The sequence below is a fragment of the Falco punctatus genome, assembly GCF_963210335.1.
Source record: "Falco punctatus genome assembly, chromosome: 4".
Taxonomy (NCBI): Eukaryota; Metazoa; Chordata; class Aves; order Falconiformes; family Falconidae; genus Falco; species Falco punctatus.
The window spans coordinates 94497535-94511394 of NC_137583.1; the positions used below are offsets into that span (position 1 = coordinate 94497535).

At 50.1% G+C, this 13860-nt stretch overlaps 1 protein-coding gene across 2 annotated transcripts in view; it reads left to right on the forward strand.

The window, feature by feature from the left end:
* The first annotated feature begins 1214 nt into the window (after positions 1-1214).
* EEPD1 (endonuclease/exonuclease/phosphatase family domain containing 1) overlaps positions 1215-13860 on the forward strand; it is a 63471-nt gene continuing 50825 nt past the window's right edge. Inside the window, exon 1 of one of the 2 annotated variants that reach the window (XM_080383327.1) lies at positions 1215-2369. In XM_080383327.1, coding sequence (XP_080239453.1) covers positions 1516-2369 — 854 coding nt within the window. In that variant the 5' untranslated portion in view covers positions 1215-1515. The remainder of the gene's footprint in view (positions 2370-13860) is intronic. The other variant, XM_080383326.1, reaches the window with a different exon arrangement.

Consider the following 13860-nt stretch of genomic DNA (forward strand, 5'->3'; position numbering starts at 1 on the left):
GCAGCAGTGCCCCTGTGCAATCGGAAAGCCTGGCGCAGCCTGCACCCACTTACGGACAGCCAATTCTCTTTCCCTAAGAAGCCGAACAAATTCAACCTTTTGTTTGAGGTGAACCCAAAGAATTTCCATTAACTTGCCATGGAAAATACATGTATAAGCCACTATTACAAGCTGTTTAATTTTCATCAGAGGGCCAACCGTGAGTCTTGGTGCTGAAAAGATACATGCACCATATTCTAAAAGAAACACACGTGTGCTGTCAGCATCAGGGCGCGTAGCTGGCATCTGCAAGCATACGTTGCTCTTTCTTTTGGTTTTCCTCCCCCTTCCTTTCGATTACACCCACCGATTATATTTTGGATTCATTGACATTGCAGTCGCTCCTGTGTGGGCACAGTCAAGCTCCTTCCAAATGAGCTCATTTGGCTACAGAAAGCACTGCAGGCAGCGCAGCATGGGACTCGATGCAGTAGAAACCAGGCAAATAACTTCAGCGGCTTTTAGCAACACAGACAGTGGTGGGCTGCTGTGGCCCCCAAGGGCACACAGGGGTGATGTTCAAGCCAGCTCAGGTTCACGGGTGATACACAACCATGATTTTGTGCTGGATGGTGGCATGCTGTCGCAGGGAAAGGCTGGTAGACCAGGGACCATGGGCCAAGTAAGCAGATTGAACAGATGCAAAAGCATCGTTCTGTGGGGAGTTGCAGTTTGTCGTGCACTCTCACAATTGCTTGAGAATGAGGGTGGGGGATAAAAGGGAAAAATTAAAGGGGGGGGCGGGGGGGAAGGGGTTTTGTAGATGTATGAAAGCGTGCTGCCGGCAACAAGCAGGAGAAAGCCAGTGGAGGGGACTGATGCGGGTTTCAGGGGGTTTGCAGACACGCTGCTGCCCGCCCAGGGAACCTGAGGGGTGGGAAATCTGCAGCGAGCGCCTGAGCACCCCAGACCCCGGCGCCCCTGTCGCCTGCATGGGTCCCACTGTGCCCGCGACCCCCACCCCCGAAAGCTGGTGGCCAGCAGCCCGACGGGGGGGCGCTGGGCACCGGCCCGGGCTGCCACCGCCCCCCCGCCGCCCCGCCGGGGCGGCGGGGGGGCGGTGGCAGCCCGGGCCGGTCCCCAGCGCCGCCGGGCGGGGACAGGGGCGGTCACGGCGCCGGTGCCGCCCCGGGAGGGCGGTGGCGGCGGGCGGCCCCGCCTCGACCGGCCGAGGGGGCGGGAGCTCCCGCCGAGCTACTACTACCGGCGGCGGACGCGGGGCAGCGGCAGGAGCCGCCGGGGGCTGGAGGGGAGCGGTGCGGCGGAGCCCCCCGGAGCAGGAGGAGGAGGAGGAGGAGGAAGGGCACGGGGGGCGCTGGGGTGTGCCTGATCCGGCGTGTGGGCTCGGGTCTGGCCGCAGGGTCCCCCTGGCGCGGAGCCGCGGGGCGTCGCCGGTGTCCCGCGGGGGTCCATGAGCGGCGGGCGGGCAGCGCCCCCCGGCCGCTCCCCCGGCTCCGGCGTTGGCGCGGCGGTGAGATGGGGGGCAGCCTGGGCTGCCACCGCTCCATCCCCCGCGACCCGGCGGATCTGTGCCACAGCCGCAAGTTCAGCGCGGCGTGCAACTTCAGCAACATCCTGGTTAACCAGGAGAGGCTCAACATCAACACGGCCACGGAGGAGGAGCTGATGACTCTGCCCGGGGTCACCCGAGTGGTGGCCCAGAACATCGTGGAGTACCGGGAGTACATCGGTGGCTTCAAGAAAGTGGAGGACCTGGCGTTGGTGAGCGGGGTGGGGGCGGCCAAGCTGGAGCAGGTGAAGTTCGAGATCTGCGTGAGCAGCAAGGGCAGCTCGGCGCAGCACTCGCCCAGCTCCCTGCGCAAGGACGTGCCCTCCGAGCATCACCTCTCCGCCACCAAGATCAACATCAACACCGCCACCCCGGCCCAGCTCATGAGCATCCGTGGCATCACCGAGAAGATCGCCAACAGCATCGTGGACTACCGGAAAGAGCACGGGCCCTTCAAAAGTATTGAGGACCTGGTGAGGATGGACTGCATCAATTCCTCCTTTCTGGACAAAATCAGGCATCAGATCTTCGCGGAGCGGTCCCGGCCCCCTTCGACCAACACCAACGGCGGCCTCAACTTCACCGCCAAGCCTCACCCCAGCCCCACTTCGCTGAGCCTCCAGAGCGAGGACTTGGACTTTCCTCCTGGAGGTCCAACCCAGATCATATCCACGCGTCCCTCTGTGGAGATGTTCGGGGGGCTGAGAGATGGCAGACCCGTCCTGAGGGTGGCTACCTGGAACCTGCAAAGCTGCTCCATCGAGAAAGCCAACAACCCGGGTGTGCGGGAGGTCGTGTGCATGACGCTGCTGGAGAACAGGTAAGAGGCAGCACCACACCTGTAGGCCCAGCTCCATGCAGGATTGTAGGATAATGATGCTCTAGGGGTCTGGCCGCTCTAGAGTCCCTCTGTGATCCTAGTGGGAACTCCTGCCTTCCCAGGAATTATTAAATATTTCCCACTTCTTGCATGGAACCCTGGTTGAGTCTTAATGCTGGGACTGTAGTGACTGTCCCTTGATAAGGCTGCTCTAGTCCTTGAAAGTTGGTGAACCTCCTGAGGAGGTATGTGTCTACACACACCTGGGGGGTGGAGGAGACCGAGCTGTTAGTTGGTCATGTTGGGCCTCTTAACGGTTGGTGAGGAACTCTTTTTCCCTCAAAAGCCTTTTGAACAAGTTGTGGAAGACTATCCTTCCTGCCAGAAGCTGGGGATAATAGCAGGGGAGGGGATGCTCAGTATGTGCCTTGTTTCTTACAGTGTTTCCCAGAGCATCTTAGTGGCACTTTGGAAAGCAGGATGGATGCGGGTGCTACATGCGCCTTCCCTCGGAGCTGCCGAGACCTGCCAGTGCCTCTTCTCCGGAAAGTCTTGTTTGGGTGGTGACCCCCTTAACATCAGCATTAGGGCTCTGGTCAGCTGTCCCTCACATCTGCTCCTCAAATAAAAAAAAGGCTTGAGAGCACAATCAGGATGGTTTGGGCTGTGTAACAAGCATGGAATGCCACAGCTCATCCTGCAGGGGTGACACTGCTCATTAACGAGTGGTCATGGGTCATCTGCTGAGCTGGAGGGACCGTTCATCCTTGGGGTGCGAGACATGGGACAGCTGCCCAGGGAGGCTGTGCTGTCCCGGTGCCAGGCGGGCCCCTGATTTCACTGACCTGGTGGGCACGGAGCAAGGTCTGCTTGTGGTGCAGGAGAGTGAGGAGAGTGGAATGGTACTTCTGGTGCTAATGGCTGACAGCTGTATTTTTTTTGATTTTTTTATTTTGTAAGGTAATCAGACAACAGTGCTGGGGATGCCTCTCTTGCTAAACTTTCTGCTTGATACAGAAATGTAAGAATGCAATAAGGATTTTGGAATAACTCTCACCCTTTCCTTTCTGTGTGTGAAATCTGTCCCAGCTGATCTGGCATTTAGTTTATAGCATTGAGGAACTAACTTTCCTCTCTGGCTGCCATTCAAACTTCCAGCTGGAAGTGAGTAGGGGCAGGGGACTCCTGAACTTCTGCAGAAGGGATGCTACGGGGAGAGGAAGTGCTGATGAACTGTTATCTCTGGCAGTGCCGAGAGCTCTATCCTTTTCCAGCAATATGCTGAATAATGGCTCTTGTCGGTGTGGTTGCAGAAGGTCAGGCACACGAGAAAGACGGTGACAGTGATGTGGCGTCCTGCTCTGCGGTACAGTATTTGTGGTCAGGGATACCTCTGCTGTGCACTGCTTGGGAGCCTGATGCTGCCGCATAGGAAACATCTGTCATCTCACAGCCATTGCTGTTCGGTAGCCAAAATGGAGATGCTAGCCCAGCGGGGGTATTCAGATGTTACGCTGATGGGCTTAGCATCTTTCAGTATTCCTCAACTGCTCTGCTAGGTCAGGTGCCCCATGCTTCCTCCTTTGCCACCGCTCTCATTTTTTATGGGCAGTTGGTTGTCTGGAGCAGACCTCAGGATGAAACCTGGTGGGGTTGGGCATCGGGGTGGGGACAGAGGCAGACAGACCTGCTGAGGAAAGAAACATCTGTGATTATTGCTAGTCTCAGGATTATTGTAATAATCCAGTTTGGAAGGAAAGTGACTTTGGTGATTTATTTTTCTTTATTTACATATATATATATATATAAAAAATGTGAGTTTCTTTTAAGGCCCTCATAAAGTAAAGTGTTAGCTCTCTGTCACTTCTGCATCCTCAGTGTTTTTGGGGCGGGGAGGGGAACCAACCCAAAACAGTTCACCTATACAAAAAAGCTAGGCAGAGGAAGTGACTTACAAAACAAGCCTGTGTTAACCCAAGCTGGCCACTGTGTATGCAGAGCATGGCCCTAGCAGTTTGTTTTATTTTTGCTGTTAAACTGCATGGTACTCTGTTTCCATCTGGTTTAGCAAAGAGGTACTTGGTTGTACCGGGTGGTGTGAAAGGTCCCTCTGACCCTTTGAAGTTTAAAAGGAGTCTGATACAAGCACTTGTTTTTGTTCTGTTTTATTGCACATATGCATGCCATCAATCACACAGGAAAAGTACGATGCAATTGTTTTCTGGACTTGATCTTATTTGTGATAACATTAGAAGCTGGAAAGGGAGTAATGTCCATCCACAGACAAGCCTGCAAAACTTTCCTGGGAAAAGAACTGCGGGAACAGAAAAAATGAACGCGATGCAGGGAAAAAGTATACGTTGGGAAAAGTCGTACTCAGCAGCTCAGGGAGGAATTTTCCCTTGCTTGTGCTAGCATTGTATTGCTGAGGTCAGCGGAGCTTTGCAGCTGTAAAACGGCCTCAGCTGAGGCCAGAAACTGCCATCTTTGTGTGTGTGAACTCCACGGTCTCCCTCCCAGCTCCGGTCATGTACCCTGGGAACTGATAAAATGCCTTGCAAACTAATCTTTGCCCAGGTAAATCAACTTCAGTTGATAATCAGCTGGAGAAATTAATCTCTTGCTTCCGCAAGCAAGAATACACCACGGCCCAGGGCTCACCAGCACTTCAGCCTCATGGGGTGTGTTTTCAGGATGCTTTGTGTGCTTGGTGGATGTCCCACGTGTGTTGAAGCCTCCAGCTATGACCCAAGCTGTTGTCAGGTGGATCTGAAGGCTATTTAGTCTGACAGCAGGCAGATGCTCTCATGAGCTATGCTGATGGACACCGGCTTGCTGATGCACTTTGTGCACAGCCACCCTTGTATACGTAACCATGCTCCTGCATGCCAGTCCCTCATGATCTGGGGTGGTCTCAGGAGCTAGAGTACTGCCTTGTTGCAGTACTTCTCTTGGAGGACCTGTCTAACCTGGCTTTTCAAGTCCAGGGATAAAGTCAAGAAGACTGTATTAAAACTGGGTAAAGAGCAATAAAGAATCTTAGTCTGAGATCTTGGGGACTTTCATGTCAGTTGAAAGGCTGGTTTGAGGTTTGTTTTTTGTTTAGTTTTGGTTTGTTTATTTTTGCCATGACCAGTTCTCAGTGAGTAGCTTTGAGGCTCCTCAGGCTCATTCAGGCATTAACAACGGGGATAACTACTGCTTATTTCCAGGTGATGGATAGAAGATGAAGGTCCTCCTTCTTCCAGCCCTGCAGAGCCTTTTGCACTGAGGGAAAAGCTGTGCAGGAAGGAAAGAGGGCAGTGCCTTCATTCAAAACAAACAAGAAGCAAGAAAATGTAGTCATGTAATCTGCTGAAGTGGGGAGGGGGGGGGGAACAACCCCAAACCTACACACTCATGCCCAGAAGTGCTAAATTTCTGAAGAGCAGCAAAGGGAATGTGTACCAAATCAGTAAGCATGACTAGCACTGCTAAGCTATTTTGAAATTTGTTGCTGCAGTACAAAAATAATGAAATACAGCAAGGTCCTCACCCTCTTTCTCGTATTACAAGGTTCTATGTTTATCACAGTGTTTTGGAGTGGAGGAACGAGGTGTTTTCATTCAGAGGACTAGAGGGTAATTTTAGAAGAGATTAACATGATGAATGTGTAGGCGAGCATGATGCGTGATTGGATTAAAGTATCAAATGTGGGGTGAATTTGCCCAAACTTGCGACGTTTCTTGCAGGTGTGGTTCGGCGAATCTGGGATTTGTTGGTAGGGCATCAGAACTGTCTCTGGGGCTGCAGGTCATCCCCTCCAGTTGACCTCCATGGCCTCCCCCTTCTCAGTGGAAGGAATGAAGAAACCAACAAAGTCTCACCAAAAAAAAAAAAAAAAAAAAAGAAGAATGAAGGGTTTGGGTGGAACGATCCAAAGGCAAGCTAGTTCAGTTCAAAGGCAGCAGGAGTTTTCATGGGGTGGATAAGTAGCCCCAAGTGGAGATGTTTCCTCTGGCCGAGGCTGGTGGAGGTACCTCAGAGGTATCCTGTACCCCAGGGCCGTAGGGAAGGGCACTCTTTCCGCTCCTCATCCATACCTGCCTCAGGCCTGTTCCTTCTGGCTGTGAACCAAGTTCATGACACCTCATGACTGCTCTCCCCAGCTGTTACATGCTGGGGTGACCGCATCAAGAAGCGTGACGCAGGCGTGTGTAGCGCTGACCGATACACAGAGCATGTCTTAATTGCTCGAGTTTTAATTGCTTGCTTGAAAGCTCACTAGTAGCCATGGGCAGTGATCGGTTGCGCACCTTTGACAGCACGGTTTGCAGTGGGGGTTTTCCCACTGGCTTTTGTTATGCTTTATAACACTGACTGGTAACTTTGTGAAGACCTTTTAATTTATTTTTTGTCTTGTAAGCACACTTTGCAGTTTGTGTAAATGAAAATTGATACAGGGTCCAAAAGCCAGAACTTGCATTCTCAGGGGGGAAAAAAAAAGGGGGGGGGGGCAGGAGGGTGTGTGTGTGTCTGTGTCAGGATGATGGTAGTGTGCCAAGGTTGAGCCAGCTCTTTCCTTCCAAATGTCGAGCAGTTCAGACTGCTTTTTCCCTCTTGTGCTTGCTTTGGTCAGCTTCATGGTGCAGTTACATCTTTCAGATACAAAAAGTGTAAGTAACAAAGCCTTAACAGTTGCTGCAGCAATCACAGAGCCATAGAAGAGGCCAGGCTGGAAGGGGTCTCAAAAGACCATCTGGTCCAACATTTCATGGAAAAGAGAACCTAGATGAAATCGTCGAGCACCCTGTCGAGTCGCGCTTTGAAAACCTCCAATGGTGGGGGCTTTCCTACATCCCTGGGGAGGTTGTTCCAGTGACTGACTGTTCTCCCTGTAAAAAAATTCTCTTACATGTCTGTAGAGTAACAAGTACCAATATAAGGTTTGTACTGAGCACTAATAATTCTTCTTTTTCTCTTTTGGGCTTAGTTTCTCAGACAGAAAGCGTCCTTTAGGCACACGCCAGCCCTCCTTCCTCCCACCCTCGCTTTGTAACCGGTTAGCTGGTTTCACTTGGGTTCCGATAGAAGTGTAGAGGTCTCTCAAAGGTAAGAATTAACCTCAGCTTCCATGGCTCAGAGACCCAAATTGGTGTTCTGGGGGAAGGGTAGGTAAACCTCAGCCCAAAATTGCCTCCTGGGAGGCAGCAGGTGGACAGGGGAGCCCTCACTGTGCCACCATACTCAGAAGCTCTTCTTCCTACTCTGACATACCCCAGCTGGGTGTCCCAGGGGAGCGGTCACCCTCAGCAGATCCTCTTGTCACCTAAAAAAAAGGCAAGCTCCTGAATCACCCTCCAGAGGAGCCTCTTAGTAAAAGAGGAAAAAGCCATCTCATTCAGATCCCTGCACTAAGCGCTGGAGGCAGGAGAACCACTTTCCCATTACTCCCCTACAGTAAATACTGGGGTTGGGGTTTTGTTTTCCTCTCCAATCTCTTAGTCTGGACTGAGAGGTGGGGTCATTATGCGGGGTAATGATTTACTACTGGGGCTCGATGCTTTGTTTGGGAAGGGGTGCGGTGTGGTACCTTGCCTGCTGGCTTGTAGCCGTGTTTCCTGGTGGAATGACGGAAAAGGATCGCACTCCCCCAGGATGGACATCATAGTAGTGTCTCGTAGTAGTAGCAATGGTTGTACTTGCATGCTTTGGAGGCTCAGCACCAGCTCGTATTTGTTATTTCTACTGCAGCTCTCGGTGGCCTGGCAAAGCCCTGAGGTGTGTCTGTTTTATGTCTCTTGCTTTATACAGCCACTCAGTTTCTCTCCGTGGGGTTAATACTAGGCTGGAGCCTTGCCAAGAATAATTCCTCTGCAAGAAAAGATCAGGAAAGAGGGCCTGGCTTGAGTAACCTGACTGTGCTAATAAGTCTTAAACGGCAAAAGAACAAATACACCCTCTTCTTATGTAATACGGAGGAAATCCTGCCTCCTGCAACTTCAGGAAAAACTTCAGAAAAAAGGAATTGTTACATGATACCTTCTACGTGCCCCTCACAAAGGGATTTTTATGAGCCATGGAAATGCAGATGCATGTAAAGCCACCGTTAAGTTGCACTTTCTGATACCTCTGAGGAAAGAAAGAATGGGGTGATGGAAGGGCTGTTGCGTTTGGGGTTTTGGGGTTGGTTTGTTGGGGTTTTTTTTGGCTTTGGGGTGGTTTATTTTGGCCTCCACCTGTATAAGGTCAACAATATTTTACTTGCTGGAAACTAATGGTAGACTAAAACTGACCTCTGCATACCATCTGGCAGGGGAAAGCAGCGAGATCTTCTCAGGTCAGACCCTGAATTACATGGTTTTCTGGTGAAATGAAACTCTATCGATTTACTCCTGTTCGGGATTTGGCCCATTCCTTTGTCTATGTGAAATCGCCTGAGGGCTGCGGAGCTCAGTGCTACACAGCACGACTGGCTTGCTGGGGGTTAGGGCTCCTCTGCAGTCCTGCTTCCGTCTTGGGCAGGGATCCCAGCCACTCTCAGGACTGCTGCTGGGGGAACAGGAGATGTCAATTAATTAAATTAAGTTCAGTTTCCAAACCTCTGCTTCATATGGGTGTGGTACTGGGACCTACTGCTTCTCCTGTAGGAGGTGGGTTGCTCACTCAGGATACTTTGCAACTCCGGAGTCTTTGGAGGAGGGATCACAAGCAGTGGGTGGACCTACAGCAAGATCATGAAGGGTGTACACCATCCCCGTGCCCAGACTCTTCAAGAAGGTGTCTGGAGCCATGTGCTCCACAGCAGATCTCGGAGGTGGATGTACTGAGCTCTGATCCTGCCGGTCTCTGCCTATAGCTGTGGATCTGGTGGGCTTGCCGCAGCCCCCACAGCTTTCCTCCCTCGGACGTGACACAGGAATGTCAGGCAGGCCCTTGAAATCACCCCTGAGTAACCTTCCCACGGATTTTCCCATGTAAAGGGAGATCTGGGCATCTTGTTGACTTCGAACAACTGCCTCAGTGTATTCCTTGAACAGGGTGAGAGGCTGTATCTAACCAGCCATTTTTATCTGCTTTTAAGTTGAGAACATGGCTGGAAGAATGGTATAGTTAAAAGCCAGTTTAACCATACAACATAAACCTTATTTTTCTTATTTTAAAAATCATAATTGTACCCCATCACTGTTACTTTTGCCTGACCAAAATGGAACAGACCAATGGGTAAAACATTTGTTCATATATTATTTTTTCTCCTAACGTGTGCACTTGATACATCTGGCAGCACTTAATGACTGCATAGTTTCAATCCATGCCTGCTGGGCTATTCTGCACATTTATTTCTTGTCACTGGATTGATGTTGCAGATTGCAGGTATTTTGGTAAACCAGAGCTGCCAGTTTACTCCTGCAGATCCTTCAGGGTTTGCTGTGTTCCACGTGGCAACGATTAAATGGGTTGGCTGATGTACAGTAACACATCGGTGAATTGGTGAGTGATGCTGTACTGCCTGCTCCTGAATCGTGAGCACGAGCCATGAGACTATAACCTCATCCTGCCTTTTCAGGATCCAGACTTTTCAGAAAGCTTGTGCCACACAACTGTAGACAACAGACCAGGTATCTACACATAGGGGTCCACCCTGTAAGCAGAAATCTTTAATGCTCTGTGATTCTTCTGTGGTTTGGGAACTTGCCGTACAGCTGCAGGAAGGACAGTTTTCTAGCTTTGGCTTTAAAAAGAGCAATAGGATCGTTCTTGAAGGCAGAAGATGCTGCTGCTGCTGCTGTTCTTACCAGGAAAGAAAGACCAAGGGGTTACAAAAATACTCCAGGTTCCTGAGAAGATGTGAGCAGAAACTCGGTCAGTCCCTCTTAACTAGAAGAAAACACTGTGCAACAGAGTGCTGGTTTGGCTCACCATGAATACAGGTTTGCAGCTGTATTAAACAGGGACATTTAAGAGAGAACCTGGTTTTACAGATTTAGCTGTATCCGTCTTGATGAAGCTGGGCTTCAGTGTGTTCCCTACGGCTGCATTGTTAGGAGGACCCTGCTTCTTCAGTTCCTAATTAGCGCTTCTCTGGGAGTCTTGCCCAAACAATTTCAGGGTTTGGCTGGATGAGCAGAGACAAGTTGATAGGACACAGATTACAGTGTGCATGGAACTTATTTTTAAGTCGCATTGTTCTTCATTGTCAAGCAGGTATAAACTGACAGACGGAGGAACGGCGTCCTTACTGAAATAATTACAATATGCTGCAGTAATTTCTGAGCACTGTTCTATGGCGTGGTGATGGAGACAAGAACCGTGGCACATTATTAATAACAGTGCTTAAAAATAGGAACTCAGTAGCTTCTTCCTTTTTTCTTGCTTTCCAGATTGTCTTATTTATTATTTTACAGGAGGGACTTCGCTTTGTTTGTGTAATAGCTGGCAGTCCCCAGTGATTTATCAGATGATAAAAGCACATGGTGGCTTTGCTGAGGGGAGGGTGAGATCTACCGAAGACCTCCTCTCCTATGGTGGAGGTGTGTATGTGCTTTCCACCAGGCTTTGGTCCTGTCCCCTCCCTCCTCTCAGGCCTGGGTGATTCATGGAGGGTTCTGAAATGCTCTATAAGGTGCCAAGAGCAGGGTGGGCATCATATCAACAGCAAATAAATAGTGAAGGGAATATGTAGGTGTGGTAAAACAGGTGTTTTCTGTCGAGAAACTGTTCCGTCTCCCCCTTGGCATATGCAGCATATTCACATCCCGGTCAAACCGTGTGGCATTTTCAGATAGAATGTTTGGAAGTGCTTGATCGCTACTGGGGAGGATCAGCGCTGCTGACCTCCTTTCCATCCCCGCTTCTGGGGGGCTTGTGCAGGCAGGAGCCCAGCATCGGCGCCCATCTGTTACTTTCAGTGCCGGTGGTAAAATTATTAAAGGCCAGTGAGTAAGAGAAATACATTCACCCTGCTTGTGCCCCATGTGTATGCACATTCCAAAAGCTGAACTGTATATAAAAATATAATTAAAAAAAAAAAAGTAATTCCTATGGAAAAATACATTGGGGATTATGTTGTCATTATGTTAAGGATGGCTAGGAATACTGTGGTTACTAAATGCACTGTTTGCTGTGGAGTAAGCGCAGACACCTTGTGCAGAGTGGGTTGGAGTCCCTCTGTCCGGTGCTGTCTGGAAGGGAGCCTGGTGGCTATGCAGGCTGTCTGTCGCGCTCCGTGTCTGTCATGGGGCTGGGGGGAGCACAGTAATGCCCTCCTGCTCTCTGCGGGGAACATCCCACGGGACAAAGCTATTTCTGGGAGTAGTTCATGCCATAGGTTTATGGATATGAATGAGGAGGAGGAACTGGAAAATTTCCTTTTTCTTTGGTGTGGCTATTTTTTGCTATGTTTTTATAGGCGTTTCAGGTAACATGCTCGAGCCTCTGTGCAAATTTAGCTACAACAGCTGTCCAAGCCGTTCACGGCTGAACAGGTTTTTAATGGGTTACTGAACAGCTAATTGATCAACAAGAGTTTTGCTGTGTGCGGCGGCAGCAGCCTTCCTGCCCTGTATCCCTCCTGCTCGCGACACCCTGCCAGTCCTGCAAAACCACCGTGCCCTTTGCTTCACAAGGCAGGGGGAAAGCATAAACCGCTCCCAGCTGCAGCGTAGGGAGGCCGCCGCTTTTGCTTTCAGACTTATCCTTTGACTCCTTTATATCTATGACTCCATTCTTCCCCTCTGCTTCCTTGTCGGTCCGTCCCTCGCCTGCCCGTGGGTGCGGAGGCACAGGCGTGTTCCCGCTGGCCGCCGAGGGCTGGCTCCAGCCTTGCTCAGGGTAAGTGCTGGTCAGTGCCCTCGCTCCCTCGCTCCGGCTCGGCTGGCGGAAAGGTTAGCCAGCTTTCTGCCAAACTGGAAGCAGCATGCTGTTGGATATGCACTGGATGTGAACATTGAAACCCTGTGTTTGGTTTTTTATCTACTCCATCTAAGCAAATAAGATTGAGTGCAGCTCCAGCTCAGTGACACTGAGTTGCAGGGTATAGTGGCGGAAGCGGCTCTAATTTGGTATTGAAATATGAACTGTAGAATTCAAACGAGTTTGTTGCTTTTATGCGTGCAAGGTCAGTTCCATATGTTTGCTGTCAAACCTACTGCTCATAGCATATAAAAAGATTATCTTACTCTTCTTTTTTCTCCCTCTATGCAGGCAAAAGTATGGAAAAGTGTGAACCCCTGTCACGGAGGATAGTCTTAGCTGGGAAGAACCCATATTACTTAATTTAAAACAGTTTGCATTTTAACCAAGGCTGCAGTTTTCCAGTGGCAGTATCATCTTAAGCTAATGTAGTTGTGGCTCTTCCACTGGAGGCAGTGGTGGGATCCCACCTGCATGAGGACCGCCTTAGGGAAGTCTTAGAGTTGTTCCCCTCTTGCAGCGTGTGGGGCTGATGGTGAGGCACATACTGGCACCACAACACATGGGAGAGGAAGTAACACTGTCGGCAGGAGATCTCCACCGTGTATAAAACATCAGAGCTGCTGCTAAATTAAGCGTTAAAATAAATGTTACTGGCAGAAAAATGCCTTTGCAACCTTTATACTGACCAGCCCAAGTTTACCTATGATTTCGGCAGCAATGGCAGTGCAGTTTTTGGTTATCTGTCTATATCTTCCTTCTAGTCCTTTGTACAGCTCCTTTCCTTATCTCCAGCTGTGTTTACACTCCTCTTTCATAACCAGTGGAGACTGCACTACCAGGCTGCCCGCTGTCCTCCGCCGCTGGCCACCCTCCTGAAAGCACAGCATTGAGCAATGAACAGCATGTGGCCCATGTGAGGGCAAAGGGGTTGGTGGCTCTGGCAGATAGCTCAGCCTTATTTCCAACATGTCTCGGAGGGATATCTTGGTAAACGTTGCCCTTTGGGCAGCAAAAAAACCCAAACCCAAAACCCACTAAGATTTCTTGTTTTAATTGCTTCAGAGTTCTCCAGTGCAAACTGGTGCCGCAGAAAAGGAAAATGTAGCTTAAAGGACAAGTTAGAGGTTCAGGGATTGAACAGTCCTCAGTCAGCAGCTCATGGATTTAACAGATATGTGGACGTTTTTCATGCAGAGCTGTTGGCAGTAAAAATTCTGGAAGCGTTGTCAGTAGAGGAAAGTTGTGCTGCACAAGCAAACGCCACCGCTAAGCATGTGGTGTTTCCCATTTCTCTTTTAAACCAAGACTGCTTGGACTTGGCTGTGGTTTGACTTGCTTCTCCACCTATTTTTGACTTTTTTGTGTTTGTGTGTGCATAGAGTACAGCAGCTTTTCTGAGGAGCTCTGTGCAAGGATGATGGTGGCCCTCCATACTGCCCAGCTGTGCACTCAGATTTGGCAAAATGAAAGTGAAAGTAAGAAGATGGGCAAATTCCTGTGTAATGATTGTCCATATGTTGAAAGGAAATGGCCTCACAAATTGCCTCTGTCTTTGACCTGGCCTTTGAAGCTTGCTCTCCTAAACTGAATGTGACCC